Genomic DNA, 16,356 nt, shown 5'->3' on the forward strand with positions numbered 1-16,356 from the left:
CCCTGTGTCCTCCCCGTGTCCCCAATGTCCCTTCATGTCCCCCCCATGTCCCCATCGTGTCCCCCCCTGTCCCTCCCGCTGTCCCCCCTATGTCCCCGCTGTCCCCCCCATGTCCCCAATGTCCCCCCGTGTCCCCATCGTGTCCCCCAATGTTCCCCCATGTCCCTCCCTGTGTCCCCAACGTCCCCCACGTCCCCATCGTGTCCCCCCATGTCCCTTCATATCTCTCCCTGCGTCCCCCCATGTCCCCATCATGTCCCCCAATGTCCCCCCGTGTCCCCATCGTGTCCCCCCCATGTCCCTCGCCGTGTCCCCAATGTCCCCCCATGTCCCAAATGTCCCCCCGTGTCCCCCAATGTCCCCCCCATGTCCCTCCCGGTGTCCCCAATGTCCCCCCATGTCCCCCTGTGTCCCCCCAATGTCCCCCCTCTGTCCCCGCTGTCCCCCCATGTCCCCATCATGTCCCCCCATGTCCCTCCCTATGTCCCCCCAATGTCCCCCCTATGTCCCTATCATGTCCCCTAATGTCCCCCCATGTCCCCCCCGGTGTCCCCAATGTACCCCCATGTCCCCATCGTGTCCCCAATGTCCCCCCGTGTCCCCATCGTGTCCCCCCATGTCCCTCCCGCTGTCCCCCCAGTGTCCCCCCTATGTCCCCGCTGTCCCCTCATGTCCCCCCGTGTCCCCAATGTCCCCCCATGTCCCTCCCCGTGTCCCCCCATGTCCCCCCGTGTCCCCCAATGTCCCCGCGTGTCCCCATCATGTCCCCCAATGTCCCCCCATGTCCCTCCCGCTGTCCCCCCAATGTCCCCCCCCCTGTCCCCGCTGTCCCCTCCGGCCACATTCCTGGTCCCCCGCCCCCGCGGCGCGCGGGAATGCGGCCGGACAAAGGCCACCAGTGTCCCCGTCCCCCTCGCCACCCTCGGTGTCCCTCGGTGTCCCTCAATGTCCCCTTTCAGCGGGGACCCCGCGGGCCGGGCCCCCCCCGCGCCCGCCGCCCATTGGCCGAGATTTGGGGGTGCAGCGCTGCCCGGGCCACCCTAAAACCGCGGCGCCACCGCTGTCCCCTGCTGCCACCGCCGCTGTCCCCTCCGTGCCACCGCCATGTCCCCGAGGGCCACCCGCCGCCTCCTCCTCGCGGCCGGGCTGCTGGCGGCGCTGGGTGAGTTGGGGACAAGGGACAGGTCCCCAAAAAGGGGGGGGGGGGGGGTTTGGGGGTGGCCGTGGCTGTCACCAACCTGGGGACACGGGTGGGTGGCGGCCAAGGGGGTCCTGGTCATTGTCACCTCTCCGGGTGGCGGCCAGGGGGGTTCTGGTCATTGTCACCTCCCTGGGGACATGGGCAGGTGGCGGCCAGGAGGGTCCTGGTCATTGTCACCTCCTTGGGGACATGTGGGGGTGGCGGCCAGGGGGGTCCTGGTCATTGTCACCTCTCCGGGTGGCGGCCAGGGGGGTTCTGGTCATTGTCACCTCCCTGGGGACATGTGGGGGTGGCTGCAAGGACAGTCCCGGTCATTGTCACCTCCTTGGGGACACGGGCAGGTGGTGGCCAGGACGGTCCTGGTCATTGTCACCTCCTTGGGGACACGGGTGGGTGGCGGCCAGGGGGGTCCCGGTCATTGTCACCTCCTTGGGGACAGGTGGAGGTGGCGGCCAGGGGGGTCCTGGTCATTGTCACCTCCTTGGGGACAGCTGGGGGTGGTGGCCAGGGGGGTCCTGGTCATTGTCACCTCCTTGGGGACACGGGCGGGTGGCGGCCAGGGGGGTCCTGGTCATTGTCACCTCCTTGGGGACAGGTGGGGGTGGCTGACAGGGGGGTCCTGGTCATTGTCACCTCCTTGGGGACAGCTGGGGGTGGCAGCCAGGGGGGTCCCGGTCATTGTCACCTCTCCGGGTGGCTGCCAGGACGGTCCCGGTCATTGTCACCTCCTTGGGGACACGGGTGGGTGGCTGCCAGGACGGTCCCGGTCATTGTCACCTCCCTGGGGACATGTGGGGGTGGCTGCAAGGACAGTCCTGGTCATTGTCACCTCCTTGGGGACACGGGTGGGTGGCGGCCAGGGGGGTCCTGGTCATTGTCACCTCCTTGGGGACACAGGCGGGTGGCTGACAGGGGGGTCCTGGTCATTGTCACCTCTCCGGGTGGCTGCCAGGACGGTCCTGGTCATTGTCACCTCCTTGGGGACACGGGTGGGTGGCGGCCAGGACGGTCCCAGAGCTGTCACCCCCCTGGGGACACGGGCGGGTGGTGGTCAGGGGCGTCATGGACATTGTCACCTCCCTGGGGACACGGGTGGGTGGCGGTCAGGGGGGTCCCGGTCATTGTCACCTCCTTGGGGGTGGCGGCCAGAAGGGTCCTGGTTATTGTCACCTCCTTGGGGACACGGGCGGGTGGCGGCCAGGAGGGTCCTGGTCATTGTCACCTCCTTGGGGACAGGTGGGGGTGGCGGCCAGGACGGTCCCAGAGCTGTCACCAACGCGAGGGGTGCCACACCCAGCCCTGATGGTGTCACCGGCGGGCACAGAGCGTCCCATTGTCACCTCCCCGCTGTGCTGGCTGCCACCCCCGCCCGTGTCACCGCGCACCGGGGGACACTGTCCCCTCGGAGAGCCACCCCTGGGCACGACAGTGCCACCACCCCACTGTCCCCTCGGAGCCACCCCTGGGCACGGCGGTGCCACCACCCCGCCGGTGGCAGCTCGGGGACAGCGGTGGGTGTGGTCCCCGCGCGGGGGTGGCACTGACGGCTCTGTGTCACCAGGAGTGTCGCCGGTGTCCCCAATCCACGTGTACACGCCGCGCGAGGTCTATGGCACCGTGGGCTCGCGTGTCACCCTGTCCTGCAGCTTCTGGTCCCGCGAGTGGATCTCGGAGGACATCTCCATCACCTGGCACTTCCAGGCCGAGGGCTCCCGCGACAGCATCTCCGTCAGTGTCCCCAATGTCCCCGAGGTGTCCCCAAGCTGTCCCCAAGCCGTCCCCACCGCGCCCCCAGCCCCGGTGTCCCTTTGTCGCAGCGGCAGCGCGACGGAGCCTTCCCTGAGGGTGACACTTGGCGTGTCCCCGTGGTGTCACCAGTCTCCAGCAGTGTCCCCGTGCTCTGTGGTGGCACTGGGGTGTCCCCTTGCCCTGTGGTGGCACTGGGGTGTCCCCAAGGTGTCCCCAGCCCTGCTGCCCCTTGGGTTCCACCCCAGCAGTGTCCCCGTGCCCTGTGGTGGCACCGGGGTGTCCCCAAGGTGTCCCCAGTGCCCACCGGGTCCAGCCCCAGCAGTGTCCCCTTGCTCTGTGGTGGCACTGGGGTGTCCCCTTGCCCTGTGGTGGCACTGGGGTGTCCCCAAGGTGTCCCCAGCCATGCTGTCCCTTCGGTTCCAGTCCCCGGCAGTGTCCCCTTGCCCTGTGGTGGCACTGGGGTGTCCCTAAGGTGTCCCCATTGCCCGCCGGGTCCAGCCCCAGCAGTGTCCCCTTGCCCTGTGGTGTCCCCAAGGTGTCCCCTTGCCCTGTGGTGTCCCCAAGGTGTCCCCAGCCCTGCTGCCCCCTGGGTTCCACCCCAGCAGTGTCCCCTTGCCCTGTGGTGGCACCGGGGTGTCCCCAAGGTGTCCCCAGTGCCCGCTGGCTCTCATCACCATCCCCAGCAGGACACACCTTCCCTTGAGGTGGCACCGGGGTGTCCCCACAGTGTCCCCTTGCCAACCTCAGCAGGTGGGCACACCGCTGTCCCTGCGGTGTCCCCGTGTCCCCACCAGCCACCGTGTCCCCTCACACCGCCCACAGACACCCTGGGGACACCACGAACACCTCCAGCACCCTGTCCCCTCTGTCCCCACCCACCCCACGGCTGGCTGCCATCCCGCCGAGCCCGGGGGCCACCTCAGCGCCGCGGTGACCGCGGTGTCACCTCCGCTGTGGCAGATCTTCCACTACGCCAAGGGCCAGCCCTACATCGACGACGTGGGGACATTCAAGGAGCGCATGGAGTGGGCGGGGAACCCGCGGCGCCGTGATGGCTCCATCGTCATCCACAGCCTGGAGCCCAGCGACAACGGCACCTTCACCTGCGACGTCAAGAACCCGCCCGACATCGTGGGCAAGTCCTCCCAGGTCACCCTCTACGTGCTGGAGAAAGGTGCGTGACATGGTGGCACTGCCCGGAGCCCGCTGCTGGCCCGTGTCACCTCCCTGATCGCCGGTGCTGGCGGGGACACCGCCCCGGTGTCACCTCCCTGATCCCCGGTGGTGATGGGGACACTGTGCTGGTGTCACCTCCCTGATCCCCAGTGGTGATGGTGACACTGGGGCGGTGTCACCTCCCTGAGCATCGGTGGTGATGGTGACACCGGGGCGGTGTCACCTCCCTGATCCCTGGTGGTGGTGTCACCTCCCTGAGCATCGGTGGTGGTGGTGACACCGGGCTGGTGTCACCTCCCTGATCCCCAGTGGTGGTGTCACCTCCCTGATCATCAATGGTGATGGTGACACCGGGCTGGTGTCACCTCCCTGATCCCTGGTGGTGGTGTCACCTCCCTGATCGCCGGTGCTGGCAGGGACACGGGGCCGGTGTCACCTCCCTGATCATTGGTGGTGGTGTCACCTCCCTGATCATCGGTGGTGATGGTGACACCGGGCTGGTGTCACCTCCCTGATCCCTGCTGGTGGTGGTGACATTGGGCCGGTGTCACCTCCCTGATCGCTGATGGTGGCTGGTGTCACCTCCCTGATCGCCGGTGGTGGTGTCACCTCCCTGATCCCTGCTGGTGGTGGGGACACTGGGCTGGTGTCACCTCCCTGATCCCCAGTGGTGGTGTCACCTCCCTGAGCATCGGTGGTGATGGTGACACCAGGCCGGTGTCACCTCCCTGATCCCTGCTGCTGGTGGTGACACGGTGCCACTGTCCCCGCAGTGCCACTCACCCGGGGGGGGTGACACGGTGCCGCTGTCCCCGCAGTGCCACCGTCCCCGCAGTGCCACCCGCCCATGGAGTGTGACACAGTGCCGCTGTCCCCGCAGTGCCACCCATGGGGGGGGGGGGGTGACACGGTGCCGCTGTCCCCGCAGTGCCACCCACCCGGGGGGGGTGACACGGTGCCGCTGTCCCCGCAGTGCCACCCACGCAGGGGGGGTGACACGGTGCCACTGTCCCCGCAGTGCCCACCCGCTACGGTGTCGTGCTGGGCTCTGTCATCGGCGGGGTCCTGCTGTTGGTGGCCGTGCTGGTGGCGCTGGTTTATGTCACCCGCTACTGCTGGCGGCGGCGCCAGGCGGTTCTGCAGCGGCGGCTGAGGTGAGGGGACCCCCCCCAAACCGGGACCCCCCCCAAAACCGGGACCCCTCCCCAAAACCGGGACCTTCCTCCAAACCGGGACCTTCCCCCAAACCGGGACCTTCCCCAAAACCGGGACCGTTCCCCAAACCGGGACCCCCCCCAAAACCGGGACCCCTCCCCAAAACCGGGACCTTCCTCCAAACCGGGACCTTCCCCCAAACCGGGACCTTCCCCAAAACCGGGACCGTTCCCCAAACCGGGACCCTCCCCAAACCGGGACCCCCCCAAAACCGGGACCCCCCCCCAAACCGAGACCCCCCCCAAACCGGGACCTTCCCCAAACCGGGACCCCCCCCAAACCGGGACCCATCCCCAAACCGGGACCTCCCCCCAAACCGGGACCCCCCCCAAAACCGGGACCCCCCCCACAAACCGGGACCCCCCCCCCAACCGGGACCTTTCCCAAACCGGGACCTTCCCTAAACCGGGACCCTCCTCAAACCGGGACCTTCCCCAATCCAGGACCCCCCCCCAAACCGGGAACCCCCCCCCCCCCCCAAACCGGGACCTCCCCTAAACCGGGACCTTTCCTAAACCGGGACCCTCCCCAAACCGGGACTCATCCCCAAACCGGGACCTTCCCCAAACCGGGACCCCCCCCCAAACCGGGACCCCTCCCCAAACCGGGACCTTCCCCAAACCGGGACCCCTCCCCAAACCGGGACCCTCCCTCAACCGGGACCTTCCCCAAACCGGGACCCTCCTCAATCCGGAGCCACCGGGGCTGCGATTTCCGCGCCCTCTCCCCAAACTGGGACCCCTCCCCAAACCGGGACCCTCCCCAAACCGGGACCACCGGGGCTGCAATTTCTGCGCCCCCTCCCCAAACCGGCGGCCCCGGCCCCGCCGCCCCGAGCCGCTCTTTTCCCGTTTCCCCCGGTGCCAGCGCCATGGAGAAGGGGAAGCTGCAGCGCTCGGCCAAGGACGGCTCCAAGCGCAGCCGGCAGGTGAGCGCCCAGCGGGGCGGGGGGCGCGGTGGGCTGTCCCCCCGGTGCCCCCGGTCCCCCCGGTGCCCCCGGTGCTCGGAACCGACAGCTGAATCCCCGGTGTCCCCGCAGGCCCCGGTGCTCTACGCCATGCTGGACCACGGCCGCAGCACCAAGAAAGCCAAAGGGGACTCGCGCAAGGATAGGAAATAGCGGTTAGCGGGCAGGGAGCGACCCCCGGGGGCTGGCGGGGACGCGGGGGACCCCCGGCCCCCCAAAGTCATCATGACCATCGAGATGGAGCTGCGGGGGGAGCCCCAGGCCGCCCCCCCGCCCGCCGCCCGCTCCCCGAGCCGGGGCAGCCTCAAGAGCGCCCTGCTGAGCATCATCAAACCCAACTCGGGGGGCTCCTGATGGCCCCCCGGCCCCGGGACCCGGCGAGGAGCGGGGTGTGGTCCTCGCCTCGGGTCCCCCGGCCTTGAGGGTGGCGTTGGGGACAACCTCGTGTCCCCCCCTCGGTCGCCCCCTGCCCAGCCCCGAGCGGAATTTCTCCTTCGGAACGCAAACCCGGCGGATTCGGGGTCGGTGTCCCCTCCCCGAGCTCGGGGGGGTTCTGTACCCCCATTTTTGCTCCTTTTCTGGCCGTTTTCTCGTCTCTCCCCGCGACCGACCCCAAATGACGTCGTGGGGTGGCCCCCGCCCCGTCCCCTTTCCTGTCCCCCCATTAACCCCCGCACCCCGTAACCGCCGGGACCCCCCCCCAAAAAAACCGGCCGGAGCCCCGTGGAGGGGGCGAGGCTGTGGCCGGCCTGGGGGAGCCGCCCGTGCCCCCCGACGCGTTTTGTCCCCCCATCCCTGTCCCTGTCCCCTCCCTGTCCCCGTGGTGCCATTAATAAATCTGACATCTCCAGGAGCCCCGTGTCCCCCCCCCGCTCCGTCACTGTCACTGTCGCTGTCATTGTCGCTGTCCCCGCTCCGGGGCTGGCGGGGAGGTGACACTTGAAGGGTGACCTGGTGGCACCCCAAAGTCCCCCCTCAGCCGCGAGCGATGCCACCACCTCAAGGCCACCTCCCTGCCACCAGCCGTTAATTAAAGCTCGCTGTAATTAACACAGGCCAAGGCTCAGGGGGTGCGCAGGGGGGGACAGTGGCCATTGTCCCCTCAGGGGTGGATGGCTGTCACCTCCTCCGGGAGGGAAGGGGGGGAAAGACCCCCAAATCTCCTTGATTTTATCCCCCCCCCTCCACGAATCAGTTTTGGGGCGCCTGAGCCGCAGCGGGTGAGAAAATCCCGGGAATTTCACTGGAAATCCTTCAAATCCCAGAGGGGGAAACCCGGGGTTCTCTCCCAGTGGGGTCCCCCTCCCCAAATTCCCCCGAACCCCCAGCCCAGCCTCCTCTTCCTCACGTTTTATTCTTTGCACGGGCCAAAAGCTCCTCTGGGTGGGGGGTGACAGTGACAGGAGGGTGGGGAGGGGGCGGTGACAGTGACAGGAGGGTGGGGAGGGGGCGGTGACAGTGACAGGAGGGTGGGGAGGGGGCTGTGACAGTGACAGGAGGGTGGGGAGGGGGCGGTGACAGTGACAGGAGGGTGGGGAACCCCGATTTCCTGGGCCGGGGGCTGCAGCAGGATCCGCCCCCCCCCTTGGGGACCGCCAGGTTCACGGTGGGGACACCCAGGGGGACATCCTGCCACCCCCTCGGGGACAAGGGACAGCCTGGCACCCCCAGAATCACCTCGGGGACACCCAAAGGGACGCCCTGGCACCCCCTCGGGGACAAGGGACAGCCTGACACCCCCAGAATCACCTCGGGGACACCCAGGGGGACATCCTGACACCCCCTCGGGGACAAGGGACAGCCTGGCACCCCCAGACTGACCCAGGGGACATCCAGGCGGACACCCTGCCACTCCCTCAGGGTGACCAGGGAAGGCTCAGGGTGGAAATTTGGGGAAATTCCTCTTAGAAAAGGGAAAAGGACCTGGAAGGGCTGTCCAGGGAGGTTCGGAGCGGCCACCCCGGAGGCGTCCAAGGCGGTGGCACTTGGTGACACTGCAGGGACCGATCCCAAAGGCGCTGCCCGCCCTCACCCCGGGATTTTAGGGGGCTCCCCCCAGCCGGCTTCCAGCAGGCGTACCTGGAGCTGCTCCCCAAGTTCCACGCGAGCCTGGGCAGGTCAGCCCCACGGCGGGGTGGCAGCGTCCCCAGAGGGGTTGGGGACGGCCACCAGGCCCAGCTGGATGTCCCCATGCGTGTCCCCATGAAGGCGGAGAACACGCGGCAGATCCTGCACATCCAGGACCTGTCAGCCATGATGCCGCTGCTCTCCGAGATCATCAGCTGAGCCCCGTGTCACCCCCCAGTCCCCAAGTTTCATCCCCCGGTCCCCAAGTGTCACCCCCGGCCGCCACCAGGCACAGAGTAAAGCTCCTTTATTTATCCGGGCTCCCGGCTGCGTCACCGCAGGGAAACTGAGGCACGGCCGCCACCGCGCTGGGGACCCCCAGCCCCTCATGGCCACCACCCTCCGAGGGTGGCACTGGCGACAATGGGGACCCCCAGCCCCCTGTGGCGCTGTCACTCGCTGTCCCCAGCCCGCTGTGTCCCCGCGGGTCCTTGTGGCACCTGCACGGCCCCGCCTGGCGGCTCCCTGAGCAGGACAGTGCCACTCACCCGCTGTCCCCGCTGTCCTGTCACACTGTCCTGTCCACTCTGTCCCGCTGTCCCCCCTGTCCAGTCCCCTGTCCCGTGTCCTGCTGTCCCCACTGTCCTATCCCCGCTGTCCTGTCCCCTGTCCATGTCCCATGTCCCTGCTGTCCTGTCCCCACTATCCTGTCCCTGTCCTGTCCCCTGTCCCCACTGTCCTGTTCCCTGTCTGTGTCCCACGCCCTTGCTGTTCCCACTGTCCTGTCCCTGCTGTGCCCTGTCCCTGCTGTCCCTGCCATCCCCACTATCCCGTCCCCACTGTCCTGTCCCCTGTCCGTGTCCCCTGTCCCTGCTGTCCCCGCTGTCCTGTCCCCTGTCCAGTGTCGCTCTCCGGTGTCGCTCACGCCATGGTGACACCAAAGCCGCAGTGGAAGCACTCTCTGTTGTCCCCGCTGTCCCTGCTGTCCTGTCCCCTGTCCGGTGTCCCTGTCCTGTGTCGCTCACGCCACGGTGACACCGAAGCCGCAGTGGAAGCGGTCCCTGCGGTGGTTCAGGAAGGCGCCCAGCGCCAGCGTCACGGGCAGGGGGGGCAGCCGCTTCTCCAGGACCCCCCCCACGCTCCAGCTGCTGTCCAGGAGCCCTGCGGGGACAGCAGCGACACCTGAGCGCCACCCCCGCCACCAGCGGGGACAAAAGCCACCTCGGGAGGGGACCGGCCCACCTCTGAAGACGGCGTTGGCCCGCGGCAGGTTGAGCTGGTAGCCAAAGGCAAAGGAGCTCTCCTGCAGCCGCGGGTTGGCCTCCAGCTCCACCCCCACCTGCACCTGCGGGACACGGCGGTCAGGGGACAGCAGGGGACAATGGGGACACAGCAGGGACACAGCGGGGGACAATGGGGACACCCACCTGCTCGTTGGCCCGGTGGTAGTAGCTGGCGTGGGCCCCGCCGTAGCCCACGTTGAGCGTTGCCTCCCAGTTCGGGGCTGCGACAGAGAGCCACCGTCCCCACGTGTCCCCAAGGTGTCCCCAGGTGTCCCTGAGATGTCCCCAGATGTGCCACAGCATCCCCAGGTGTTCCCAGCCATCCCCAGTTGTCCCCAGACTGTCCCTGAGATGTCCCCCAGGTATCCCCAAGGCGTCCCCAGGTGTCTCCTGGCATACCCAGCTGTTCCCCAGGTATCCCCGAGGTCTCCACAGCTGTCCCCAGCTGTCCCCAGATGTCCCCAAGGTGTCCCCCAGCATCCCTAGGTGTCCCCACGGTGTCCCCAGATGTTCCCAAGGTGTCCCCAAGGTGTCCCCCAGCATCCCTAGGTGTCCCCACGGTGTCCCCAGATGTCCCCAGATGTTCCCAAGGTGTCCCCAAGCATCCCCAGCTGTCTCTGAGGCATCCCCAGATGTTCCCAAGGTGTCCCCAACTGTCCCCAGGCACCCCCAGGTGTCCCTGAGGAACCCCCAGCTGTCCCCATTGTCCCCAGCTGTCCCCAGCTGTCCCCAGCTGTCCCCAGTGTCCCCACCCGAGTACTTTCCAGCCAGGGTGAGGATGGCCCCCTCCTCTCCGGGCCGCCGGTGGTACACCAGCTCCGCGCCCAGCACCAGCCGGGCGGTGACACTCTGCAGGAAATGGGCCACCAGGATCCCTGCGGGGACAGCAGGGTGTCAGTGGGGTCCCTGGGCCACCACCAGGACCACCAGGATCCCTATGGGGCCACCAGGATCCCTATGGGGCCACCAGGATCCCTGCGGGGACAGCAGGGTGTCAGAGGAGCCACCAGAACCTCAGCGATGTCCCCAGGGCCACCAGGATCACCGCGGGGCCAGCAGGGCCAGCAGCGGGCTCAGAGATGTCCCCTCTGCCACCGTGGCCACTGGGACAGCCGTGTGGCTAGCGGGGCCAGCAGCAGCAGCCCTGTGGCTAGCAGGATGGCCCTGTGGCTAGCAGGACAGCCTTGTGGCTACCAGGACGGCCCTTTGGCTAGCAGGACAGCCTTGTGGCTAGCAGGACAGCCCTGTGGCTACCACGACAGCCCTGTGGCTACCAGGATGGCCCTGTGGCTAGCAGGACAGCCCTGTGGCTAGCAGGACGGCCTTGTGGCTAGCAGGACGGCCCTGTGGCTAGCAAAACAGCCCTGTGGCTAGCAGGACAGCCCTGTGGCTACCAGGACGGCCCTGTGGCTACCACGACAGCCCTGTGGCTAGCAGGACAGCCCTGTGGCTACCAGGACAGCCCTGTGGCTACCAGGACGGCCCTGTGGCTACCAGGACGGCCTTGTGGCTAGCAGAACGGCCCTGTGGCTAGCAGGACAGCCTTGTGGCTAGCAGGATGGCCCTGTGGCTACCAGGACAGCCTTGTGGCTACCAGGACGGCCTTGTGGCTACCAGGACAGCCCTGTGGCTACCAGGACAGCCCTGTGGCTACCAGGACGGCCCTGTGGCTAGCAGGACAGCCCTGTGGCTACCAGGACGGCCTTGTGGCTACCAGGACAGCCTTGTAGCGACCACGACAGCCTTGTGGCTACCAGGACGGCCCTGTGGCTAGCAGGACAGCCCTGTGGCTACCAGGACAGCCCTGTGGCTACCAGGACGGCCCTGTGGCTACCAGGACGGCCCTGTGGCTAGCAGGACAGCCCTGTGGCTACCACGACAGCCCTGTGGCTACCACGACAGCCCTGTGGCTAGCAGGACAGCCCTGTGGCTACCAGGACAGCCCTGTGGCTAGCAGGACAGCCCTGTGGCTACCAGGACAGCCCTGGGGCTACCACGACAGCCTTGTGGCTACCAGGACAGCCCTGTGGCTAGCAGGACGGCCCTGTGGCTAGCAGGACAGCCCTGTGGCTACCAGGACAGCCCTGTGGCTACCAGGACGGCCCTGTGGCTAGCAGGACAGCCCTGTGGCTAGCAGGACGGCCCTGTGGCTACCAGGACGGCCCTGTGGCTACCAGGACGGCCCTGTGGCTAGCAGGACAGCCCTGTGGCTAGCAGGACGGCCCTGTGGCTACCAGGACAGCCTTGTGGCTACCAGGACAGCCTTGTGGCTACCAGGACGGCCCTGTGGCTACCACGACAGCCCTGTGGCTACCAGGATGGTCCTGTGGCTACCAGGACAGCCTTGTGGCTACCAGGACAGCCCTGTGGCTAGCAGGACAGCCCTGTGGCTAGCAGGACAGCCCTGTGGCTAGCAGGACAGCCCTGTGGCTACCAGGACGGCCCTGTGGCTACCAGGACGGCCCTGTGGCTAGCAGGACAGCCTTGTGGCTAGCAGGACAGCCCTGTGGCTAGCAGGACAGCCTTGTGGCTAGCAGGACAGCCCTGTGGCTAGCAGGACAGCCCTGTGGCTAGCAGGACGGCCCTGTGGCTAGCAGGACAGCCCTGTGGCTAGCAGGACGGCCCTGTGGCTACCACGACAGCCCTGTGGCTACCAGGACAGCCTTGTGGCTAGCAGGACAGCCCTGTGGCTAGCAGGACAGCCCTGTGGCTAGCAGGGCCAGCAGCACTCACCGGAGCCGGCCAGCAGGTCGGGGTTGCCCAGCGTCAGCGCGGCCGTGCAGTCGTCCCCCCGGTACTCGGCGTCGAACTGCCACGTCACAAAGCGGGAGCGCTGCGCCTGGGGACAGCGTGGGGACAGGGGTGACACAGGGGGTGACACAGGGGGTGACACACTGGGGTGACACAGGGTGACACGGGGTGACACGGGGTGACAGGCTCACCTGGAAGACGGCCTTGGTGCGGAGGCGCTCCCCCAGCAGCTGCAGCACCTGCGCGTTCAGGCTGCCGGCGCTGTCCATGTCCCCGAGCAGCGTGGGGAACACCTGGGGACAGCGCGGCTGCCTGGGGACACCCACGGGGCACCCACGGGGACACCCACGGGGACACCCACGGGGTACCCACAGGGACACCCACGGGAACAGGGGGACACTGGGACACCCACGGGGACACGGGGACACCGGGACACCCACAGGGACACCCACAGGGCACCCACAGGGACAGGGGGACACCCACGGGGACAGGGGGACCCACAGGGACACCCACGGGGACAAGGGGACACCCCACAGGGACACCCACAGGGACAGGGGACACCCACGGGGACAGGGGGACCCACGGGACACCCACGGGGACACGGGGACACCCACGGGGACAGGGGACACCCACGGGGACACCTATGGGGCACCCACGGGGACAGGGGGACCCACGGGACACCCACGGGGCACCCATGGGGACAGGGGGACACCGGGACACCCACAGGGACACCCACACGGCACCCACAGGGACAGGGGCACACCAGGACACCCACGGGGACACCCACAGGGACATCCACAGGGACACCCACACGGCACCCACGGGGACAGGGGCACACCGGGACACCCACGGGGACACCCACGGGGACACCCACAGGGACAGGGACACCCACAGGGACACCCATGGGGACAGTGTGGGGGACACAGGGACGGCCATGAGGCCACCACTGAGCACCCCTAGCTCCAGCCTGGGGCTGGCTGGGCCATGCCAGCACCACCGGGCCACCACGGCCTTGTGGCCACCAACGAACCCAGGGCCACCTGGGACCACCCAGGGCCACCAATGACCCTGAGGCCACCAATGACCCCGAGGCCACCAATGACCCCAAGGCCACCAATGTCCCCAAGGCCACCAATGACCCCGAGGCCACCAATGACCCTGAGGCCACCAATGACCCCGAGGCCACCGACCACCCCGAGGTCACCAATGTCCCCAAGGCCACCAATGTCCCCAAGGCCACCAATGACCCCAAGGCCACCAATGACCCCGAGACCACCGACCACCCCGAGGCCACCAACGTCCCCCACAGGGCCACCCCGCGGCCACCCCCCACCCCGAGGTCACAGATGGCCGCGATGTCCCCAGGCCCTGCCACCCCCTGGGACTGCCTGGTGCCACCCCCGCCTGGTGGTGCCACCCGCAGTGTCACCTCGGTGGGCCCAAGCTGGCGGTCCCCCAGGAAGGTGGCGTTGAAGCGGTAGCCGGAGGGGCCCAGGGTGCTCATGTGCACCGTGTGTGTCACCTGCAGGGACACCGGCAGTCACGGGGGACACGGACAGCGCTGGGGGCCACCCCGTGGTGTCCCCAAGTGTCCCCTGCCCGACCTGGAAGTGGCTGCTCAGGGTCTTGGTGACGATCAGCTTCACCCCCTCCATCTGCGGCGGGAACACCTCTGGGGGGACACGGCTGTCACCTCGCTGGGGACACGGCTGTCACCCCCAGGAATGGCTGTCACCCCCAGGAATGGCTGTCACCCCCTGGGGACACGGCTGTCACCCCCTGGGGACACGGCTGTCACCCCCAGACATGGCTGTCACCCCCAGGAATGGCTGTCACCCCCTGGGGACACGGCTGTCACCCCCAGGAATGGCTGTCACCCGCTGGGGACACGGCTGTCACCCCCTTGGTGACACCCACCACCCCTTCTTGGGGACAGCAGTGTCCCCCCCGTACCACCCCCCCAGGGGACAAAGCTGCCACCCCCGCTGTCCCCATGGCCCCGCTGTCCCCTCGTCACGCCGGTGTCCCCCAGCCCCGGTGCCCCTCCCGGTCCCGGTGTCCCCCATGTCCCGCTGTCCCCACGGCCCCGGTGTCCCCTCCCGGTCCCGGTGTCCCCCATAGCCCCGCTGTCCCCATGTCCCGCTGTCCCCACGGCCCCGGTGCCCCGCACCTTTGCAGCTCCGGTGCAGCCCGTCGAAGCTGCCGGGGTTGCCGCGGGCCCGGCCCCGCCGCGGGGCTCGGCCCTCGCCGCTGCCCATGGCCCCTACGGGCCCCCGCCGGCCGCCGCCATCGCGGGCGGCGCCGCCCGGAGCGCCTTCACGGGAGGCGCCGCTGCCATCTTGACTACGGGCAAACGCGCGCCGCCCATTGGCTGAGAGGGGTGGGCGGGGCAGCGATGGAATGCGACCCCTCCGGACATCCGCACCCGAGAGGAGACGTTCCGTGGCCACCCTCCTGTCCCCGAAATTTGGGGACAGTTTGGGTCATTGTCCCCAAATCCCCGCGTGTCCCCAAATCCCCGCGTGTCCCGTCACCTCCACGTCCCCCCCGCATCCCTGGACTCCCCCCATCCCATCTTCCCTCTCATGCCACCTCCCCTGCCCGTGTCCCCTCTTGTCACCCCCCGCGTGTCCCGTGTCGTGTCCTGTGTCGTGTCCCGTGTCGTGTCCCCCACCCCCCCCACCATGGCTGGACCGTCCTGGCTCTGTCCCAACACCCCGTCCCGTGTCCCCCGCTGTCCCCACCTCCTCAGCCCACTGTCCCCTCCCCGCGCCACCTCTGTGGCCGCGCTGTCCCCTGCCGTGTCCCCATCCCCACGGTGACCGGGGGGACTCCGACCTTTTGTCGCCAGCGCCACCCCCGCCCTTTGCCCCAGTGTCCCCAGCGCGGCCGGACTGTCCCCTCTGTCCCCTCCCGCCGGGGGCCGAGGGTCGGGGACAGCGCAGGCGACAACTTTGGGGACACGGGGGGACATGGGGGGACACAGAGGGGACATAGAGGGGACATAGAGGGGACACGGGGGTGACAAGGGGGTGACACAGAGGGGACACTGGGGACAGGGCAGGGGACATGGGCAGGGGACAGCGAGGGGGACACAGAGGGGACAAGGGGAGGGACACAGGGGACACAGAGGGGACAGGGCAGGGGACACGGGGGACAAGGGGAGGGGACACGGGGGACAAGGGGAGGGGACACGGAGGGGACACGGGGCCCCCCCGCGCTGCCCCTCGGCCCCACCGTGTTTGCCGGGGTGGGGGGTGGGACTGGGATAAAAACGGGGCCGGGGGAGGGGGGACCCCAAAACTGCAGAGGCACCTGGGCAGGTGAGAGGGACGGGGACAGGGACAGGGACGGGGACAGGGACAGGGACAGGGATTGGGGTGTGGGGCTGGCATTTGGGGCTGGGGTTGGGATTTGGGGCTGGGGTTGGAATTTAGGGTTGGGATTTGGGATCGGGATTGGGATTTGGGGCTGGGGCTGGGATTTGGGATCGGGATTGGGATTTGGGGCTGGAAATTCTTATGGGGTTGGAAGGTTTTTATGGGGCAGGAATGGGATGGGATCTGGTTGGAAATTTCTGTGGGGTTGGAATTTTTTATGGGGCTGAAAGTTTTTATGGGGCAGGAACAGAATGGGGATGGGGCTGGAAACTTCTATGGGGTTGGAAGTTTTTATGGGGTTGGAAGTTTCTGTGGGGCAGGAACGGGACGGGGATGGGCTGAAAGCCCCCGTGGGTCTGCGGTCGCGGGGACACGAGTGGCACACGTCCCCACGGTGTCCCCACGGTGTCCCCACGCTGTCCCCACAGCCATGAGGCTCCCGCTGGCCGCGCTGCTGCTCCTGTTCGTCGCCGGCCGCCCCGGGGCCGCGCTGGAGCGGCGGGAGGCAGCGAGTGAGGGGGTCCCGGGGGTCCCGGGGGTCCCGGAGCCCGCGGATTTCTTCAGCCG

General features: G+C 68.3%; 2 protein-coding genes across 7 annotated transcripts; one reads left to right on the top strand and one right to left on the bottom strand.

The window, feature by feature from the left end:
• Positions 1–945: 945 nt before the first annotated feature.
• On the top strand, positions 946–7,358 carry MPZ (myelin protein zero). The gene is given in 6 exon segments (XM_030291352.4): positions 946–1,162; positions 2,763–2,929; positions 3,911–4,124; positions 5,145–5,280; positions 6,209–6,269; positions 6,381–7,358. Coding segments are annotated over 6 exon segments (918 nt in total). The 5' UTR covers positions 946–1,104; the 3' UTR covers positions 6,663–7,358.
• A 1,307-nt stretch (positions 7,359–8,665) lies between these two features.
• Positions 8,666–14,721, bottom strand: TOMM40L (translocase of outer mitochondrial membrane 40 like). Of its 6 annotated transcripts, none has more exons than XM_072918465.1 (9): positions 14,580–14,721; positions 14,014–14,106; positions 13,839–13,931; positions 12,601–12,702; positions 12,392–12,497; positions 10,411–10,533; positions 9,803–9,879; positions 9,618–9,720; positions 8,666–9,536 (listed from the first exon to the last, which is right to left on the bottom strand). In XM_072918465.1, the coding sequence occupies exons 2-9, from the start codon at positions 14,062–14,064 to the stop codon at positions 9,397–9,399; spliced, it is 795 nt and encodes a 264-aa protein (XP_072774566.1). In that variant the 5' UTR covers positions 14,065–14,106; positions 14,580–14,721; the 3' UTR covers positions 8,666–9,396. The 6 variants fall into 6 exon arrangements, with proteins under 6 accessions (XP_072774566.1, XP_072774565.1, XP_030147215.1 ...); XM_072918464.1 differs by having other exon boundaries at positions 9,618–9,714; positions 10,423–10,533; positions 14,014–14,081; positions 14,580–14,714; XM_030291355.4 differs by having other exon boundaries at positions 10,423–10,533; positions 14,014–14,081; positions 14,580–14,714.
• Between the last annotated feature and the right edge of the window lie 1,635 nt (positions 14,722–16,356).

Source organism: Taeniopygia guttata, chromosome 25 (assembly GCF_048771995.1).
Source record: "Taeniopygia guttata chromosome 25, bTaeGut7.mat, whole genome shotgun sequence".
Taxonomy (NCBI): Eukaryota; Metazoa; Chordata; class Aves; order Passeriformes; family Estrildidae; genus Taeniopygia; species Taeniopygia guttata.

Coding starts and splice junctions, on each gene's coding strand:
- TOMM40L (XM_030291359.4), bottom strand. CDS start 14,667: ATGGGCAGCGGCGAGGGCCGAGCCCCGCGGCGGGGCCGGGCCCGCGGC. Junction 13,932..14,013: donor CCCTGAGCAGCCACTTCCAG/GTCGGGCAGGGG, acceptor GTGTCCCTGCAG/GTGACACACACGGTGCACAT. Junction 9,880..10,410: donor CCTGGCTGGAAAGTACTCGG/GTGGGGACACTG, acceptor TCTCTGTCGCAG/CCCCGAACTGGGAGGCAACG.